This window comes from Engraulis encrasicolus, chromosome 10, assembly GCF_034702125.1.
Source record: "Engraulis encrasicolus isolate BLACKSEA-1 chromosome 10, IST_EnEncr_1.0, whole genome shotgun sequence".
Classification (NCBI taxonomy): Eukaryota; Metazoa; Chordata; class Actinopteri; order Clupeiformes; family Engraulidae; genus Engraulis; species Engraulis encrasicolus.
Window position 1 is genome coordinate 48,767,636 of NC_085866.1, and position 6,459 is coordinate 48,774,094.

At 41.3% G+C, this 6,459-nt stretch overlaps 1 protein-coding gene across 1 annotated transcript; it reads left to right on the forward strand.

Moving 5' to 3' along the window:
- The first annotated feature begins 2,717 nt into the window (after positions 1 to 2,717).
- On the forward strand, positions 2,718 to 6,239 carry LOC134456293 (mammalian ependymin-related protein 1-like). Its single transcript, XM_063207672.1, has 6 exons — positions 2,718 to 3,019; positions 4,066 to 4,106; positions 4,310 to 4,426; positions 4,806 to 4,977; positions 5,319 to 5,406; positions 5,962 to 6,239. Exons 1-6 carry the CDS (start codon positions 2,941 to 2,943, stop codon positions 6,110 to 6,112), a joined length of 648 nt encoding a protein of 215 aa, XP_063063742.1. The 5' UTR covers positions 2,718 to 2,940; the 3' UTR covers positions 6,113 to 6,239.
- Positions 6,240 to 6,459: the final 220 nt, after the last annotated feature.

A 6,459-nucleotide genomic window follows, 5' to 3' on the forward strand; every position in this document is an offset into this window, starting at 1 on the left:
ATCTTAACTGCCACTGTCTCAAGATTCTATTCTTAACGAGCAGGTGCGAGCAGCCATTCTAGAAGTCTGGACTGTGCATGACAGCTAGCTCCTTGGTATAATGGGAATGCATGCTGCTGGATTAGAGATATGGAGGTTGAGGGTTCGAACCCCGCCCGAAGCCATGTTGATTTTCAAAATTATATCATATGCAGTGTTCCTTGGCCAAGTTAAAATGCCATGTATGTCATTTAGTATGAATGACAAATGTGCTGAATTACAGATATGGAGGTTCAGGGTTCGAACCCCAGTCGAAGCCATGTTGATTTTCAAAATTATATGATATGCAGTGTTCCTTGGCCAACTTAACATGCCATGTATGTCATTTAGTATGAATGGCAAATGTGCTGAAATTACAGATATGGAGGTTCGGGGTTCGAACCCCCAGTCGAAGCCATGTTGATTTTCAAAATTATATCATGTGCACTGTTCCTTGGCCAACTTAAAATGCCATGTATGTCATTTAGTATGAATGGCAAATGTGCTGAATTACAGATATGGAGGTTGGGGGTTCGAACCCCAGTCGAAGCCATGTTGATTTTCAAAATTATATCATGTGCACTGTTCCTTGGCCAACTTAAAATGCCATGTATGTCATTTAGTATGAATGGCAAATGTGCTGAATTACAGATATGGAGGTTGGGGGTTCGAACCCCAGTCGAAGCCATGTTGATTTTCAAAATTATATCATATGCAGTGTTCCTTGGTCAACTTAAAATGCCATGTATGTCATTTAGTATGAATGGCAAATGTGCTGAATTACAGATATGGAGTTTGGGGGTTCGAACCCCAGTCGAAGCCATGTTGATTTTCAAAATTATATCATATGCAGTGTTCCTTCGCCAACTTAAAATGCCATGTATGTCAATTAGTATGGATGGCAAATGTGCTGAATTACAGATATTGAGGTTGGGGGTTCGAACCCCAGTCACAGCCATGTTGATTTTCAAAATTATATCATATGCAGTGTTCCTTGGCCAACTTAAAATGCCATGTATGTCATTTAGTATGCATGGCAAATGTGCTGAATTACAGATATGGAGGTTGGGGGTTCGAACCCCAGTCAAAGCCATGTTGATTTTCAAAATGATATAATATGCAGTGTTCCTTAGCCAACTTCAAATATCATGTATTGTATGTCATTTAATATCAATCGCAAAGGGGCTGGATTACAGATATGGAGGTTGTGAGTTCGAATCCCGCTCGAAGCCATGTTGATTTTCAAAATTATGTCATATGCAGTGTTCCTTAGCCAACTTAAAATACCATGTATGTCATTTAGTATATCCCCAAAACGCAGAGCTACAACACTTTCAAGATGGCTGAATCCAAGATGGCTGAATTGTTTGGCCCATAACTTCTGACTGGGTAGATTTCTTTTAGCTTTGTTTTCTCAATAGTACTTTGTTTCATCTCTGCCCCAAAAGGCAAGCCCGCTTCCAGCATTTTCTGTGAGAATGCAATCTAGTTGCCAGTTATTGCCTGCTTTCTTCCCCATCTTCTCCCACACTTCCCCAAACATATACTTTAACATCCCCGTCCCCCCCCCCATAAACAAACGAACAAACAAACAAAAGGACGAGAAGAATCATCAAATAATTTCACTTCTTCACCTTTGGGGTACACACATACAGTATTTGCCATGCTAGCTGGCCTTGGTCCTGAAGATTTAAGTGGAGATCATAGAGTAGAGTAGAGTAGAGTACTTTTATTAATCCTGAAGGAAATTAGGGTGTCTGTCAGCTCGCATAAATACACGAATACAAAACATACACAAGGACCTTATACACGCAATTGTACATTACAGTAAAAGTAGCCTAGCACACTCTTGAGTACCACCACACATGCTCTGTTTCTCTCACATACTCACATGCTCTTTCGCTCTCACCCACACATAGACACACCCACACACACACTTTCTCACACACACTTTCACACACACACACACACACACACACACACACACACACACACACACACACACACACACACACACACACACACACACACACACACACACACACACACACACACGGTGTTAGACACTTTACCACTTTTATAAACCTCAGCCAACGATTTTAACTGTATTAAGCCCCAAAATAGTGGCATATCCCTTTAATGTCAACCTGTTACATTTGTAGAGCTGAACATTCCTATTGGCGTTCGCCGAACCACATCATATCTCGTTACCATAAAGTTAACCGATTTTTATCTTCTGAAACACGCTGACCCTCCCTCCGTACAGAAAGAATGACTTCCATCACTGTGGTAGCCTCTGGTCCCAGCATGAGAGCATGGGACGTCTGAGGACACTCCTCCTGACAAATCAGCAGACAGCAGCTAGGCATGTCCAGCCGTAGTATCTGCTCAGATCACTTTAGCCAGCAAAAAAAGGGTCAGCATTTTGAGCCGAGTGGTCTTGTGATTAGCTAATGGAAATGCAATAAACGGGGGTTGTGTCGTGTCATGTGGAGCTAAACTGGGCTGGATATGGGCTGTGGAAAGAGAGGCCATAAGGGGAGGAAGTGGATGAACAGGAGGGATTACAGCTCTAAGATGTCAGGAGACGCTAAGCCAGCTGTCAGTCACTCCACAGGCTCCTCCCGAACTATGCTTCTAAAACAACATTGAATAGTTGTACCAAAATAGTCAGTTGTACTGCAGCCGTCATCTGAGTCTTCTGCTGCCACAGGTTTACACAAAATGTCGTGGAGATGGGACACACATGGAAGGTGGATCTCTGGAATGGGCTTAAACAGTAGCCTATAAATAGAGTAATAGTTTCTGGTCTATGATACGTCATACTGACCGGAAAGACAGAGAGCGGGAGTAAAGTGAAGTGAGACCTATAGGTGAAGGGCAAGTCCAAGTGTCTCAGGATCGAGGTTAAGGGAGGGAATCATGATGATGGCGTTCTGGATGACTGTGGGGTTCATCTGCTTTGCTACCCGAGCTTCAGCAGAGGAGCCTAAACCCTGCCGTAAGTATTATAGTGGCTAATGCTTTTGAGTGAGAGACAAGCGTCTTTGTAGCCTCTTAGTGGGCCTGTCGTCGCACTCTGGCAATCGCGACTTCAAAGCTCTCTGAGTTTTGGTCTGCCAGATTTGGTCTGGCCTACTCGTAGTGTCAACCCATTTCTCAGAGGGAGAGGCAATAGGGCGTGTTGAGTTGGCGTTCATGAAATAGCTCTGTGTGCTACTGGTTGAAGCTGCAACCGATAGCATCCCCCATTCCTTCATTCACCTGCTAACTGAACTGGTGTGTCATTGCCTTAAACACGGCCTGTCAAGACGTTGGAAGTATTCAACATTCATTGGTCCGCTATCTGCGTGGAATTTGAACGTTTTAGTTTGTATGCTTGGCCAGACTTAATGAGTTTGCTAAATTTTGTGCAGCGTCACAGTTGGTATGTTAAGGTCAAAGGTCAAAGTTCAAAGGCCAAAGTCATCAGACCTATTCACTCTCTGCTGCAAATACTCAACTAGGGTACATAACAGCATTGCTATGACATTACCAAATAGATTAACCCCTACTGTAATCAAAATTGTTATGGCTAACTATGTCTTAATCTCTGTAATGTCACAGCGATGTTGTTATGATGGTGTTGACTATTTTCAGCAAATAGTGAATAGGCCCGCTGCTACGACTCAGCCTTTATCATTTTTGGTAACAACAACAACCTTGCACAGGGATCCTTCACAAAGAGGTGAACTGCTTCTTTATTTGAGTACTTGAAGACTACTACAAGATGTTTGACAGAGTTTGTGTGTCATAGTGGTCTTGCCCAACATTGACAGAAGTGTAATAAAGTAAAGTGTAGGTTACACAAATTAGTTGTTTTCTTTCATTTCATTTTACTTTATTCTGTGTTGAAGTTTTAGTTTTACTGGAGGAAATATAATAATCAATGTAAGATAGCCTAATGCCCAATGCATAATGTAATGTTCCACTCGTGAAGCACTTTTCTTCTCATAAAAGGGAATATCTATAATAGACAACATTGTTATTCCTGGTCTATTTTTCCAGTGACACCATCTCGATACATGGGATCTGTGACTATGACGTTGGTATGGACTTATTTTATGTTACTGCCACACATATTTCATATATCGATGTATACATTCTACTTAATTTCTTCATTTTGCTAAATATTATAAATAGTATAGTCCAATAGTCCAAAGACTATCACTATTCAGTTGTCATTGAATTGCCATGGAAGAGGACATTTTCAACACTGCATTCAGCTGATTTGTTCTATTTTTACTTCCAGGCACTCGGCAACTTGTATCGACATGATTACGACTACGATGCAATCAAGCAGCGCCTCCATACGAAAATGTTTCATAATGATGAGTTTGTCTGTGAGGACCTTTTCCTGTTTAAGCAGGTTAGTAGAAGCTGTCCCTTAAGCACAGACAATAGGGGCCCAGAACAACTTCTCTACATTTTTGTCTGCACAGAAAAACACTGTTGGGCCTACTATGTAACCAAGTGCATCTTCTGCTAGTTTGCCACACAGGGCTCGAACCTCCAACCTTCCAGTTCACGCTCCAGTTTGGCATGGGAGGCACAGTAGCTGATAGATCAGTGCTACCGTAGCAGCCAAAGTTTTCGTTAAGGAAGCTTAATTACGTTCTACCGCCGAACTCTGTTAGTTGGCCTCCTTTATATACAAATATATACACTGTACATTTTGTAAATAAAATGATTATGTGTGGTGGTTGTTAGTATGATTTCTGTTAACCTTTGACTTTCCCATTTCAAAGAGGGTTCACTACAGCTTCAAAAATGACCACTGTTCCAAGCTACCGCACGATTCTGACTTCAAGCCCTTCGGTGTTCCCAAGAATGCCACCTTTCTGTCCCAGGTGGTGTTGGGAACTCTCTCCACCCCTGGGCATGGCCTGGTGGTCAACAACTGGAAGAATAGCAACACAGGTGACACTCAAGAATGAGGGGCCTCATACACAAAGCTTACTCACACACATAAAAAGCGACAAACATAACTTTTCACACAAATGTTCAGATGTACAACTGACTGACTGTGCACTGAATTTCCTATGCATGGAAACTTGGATTACATCTGATATTTTTGGTGTGTATCTTTGCAGATTTTCACAAACACAAAGTCTTAGTAGGACATCCATGCAAGTCTTAGCACTTGAGGCCCTTGGACTTAACTGCTGTACATACTGTATTTCCCTTGTGCAGTTTCTATTCTCTGCCCCGATAAATACAGTAAAAGATTACTTCTAATGTTTCCCCTTCTGTCTCCCCAGGCTTATTGTCAACTTTCACAGACGCTGACTGCCTGCCTGTCTCACAAGTCATGGAGGACGCAGAAAGAGGGGTGTTTATCACTAATAGGTCAGTGGAACATTCTTCCTCTATTCAAATAGGCAAGATGAAAAAGTATATTAACACTAGTTCCAGCACAGTAAAAACAAATGTTTCAGTGTAAAATTATACAGTATGTATGTGTGTAAATCCAGATAGAGTATTTACAACACTGTGGACTGTAAAATGACTCCACATGCAATCTGTGGTCAGGGTAAAATTCTGCTGTTAGCCTGTGTAATTTCGACTCTGCAGTTTACATTAAGGGACATCTTAATCTATTACATAATGTAATGTAATGTAATGTAATGTAATGCATTAAGGGGTTTATAACGTAAGCTCTGTACACTTTATTCAATCTGTTGAATGTGAATATGCACTCTAGGCCTACTAAAACAGAATAAAAATGCAGTTCTGCATGCAATTCATCATACAGCACATATAGGCAAACGTATTCTAGTCAAAAAGCATTTGCATTCCCAAAATGTACACGTACCATAGCCTACTGTAGGCCTACATGCAGGTCAGATATGCAGGAATGCACTGTACTGTCCATGACATTTATCATCATGCCTTACTCCTCAGCTTCTTCAACAATCTCCTGGTGTACCGGTCGGATGCCTTTGTCATACCAGAAACGTGCAAGCATGCTAACCTGGAGCCCGAGAAGCATGCTGAACTGCAGGAGATTGAGGATGGGAACAACTATTTCCTTTCCTTTTTCCAAAATCAGTGAGGGAGTAGTAATAACTGACAACTAACTAAGCAGCAGGAGCATGCCATCATTTGGCAATGAGTTCCAGATAAAATGTTAGGATTCAATTCTGTGGATTGTGTATGAGGGCCACATTTCGAAAATACAAATTAAAGCACTTAACTAGTAACCATGGCTTTGACTGTTGTACTGTATTTAGAATATGTGATGGTTCCTTTTTATAGGCTACCTTATAAAATAGTGTAACAAAGTTTTTATTGTTTTTATTTATTTATTTTTTTAAAACTCCCATCCCACCTGAAACTGCCTCTCAATGGCAGATTGATCTCTTGTGGCCTCCTATAGCCCAGATGAGACCTTTTCAACAT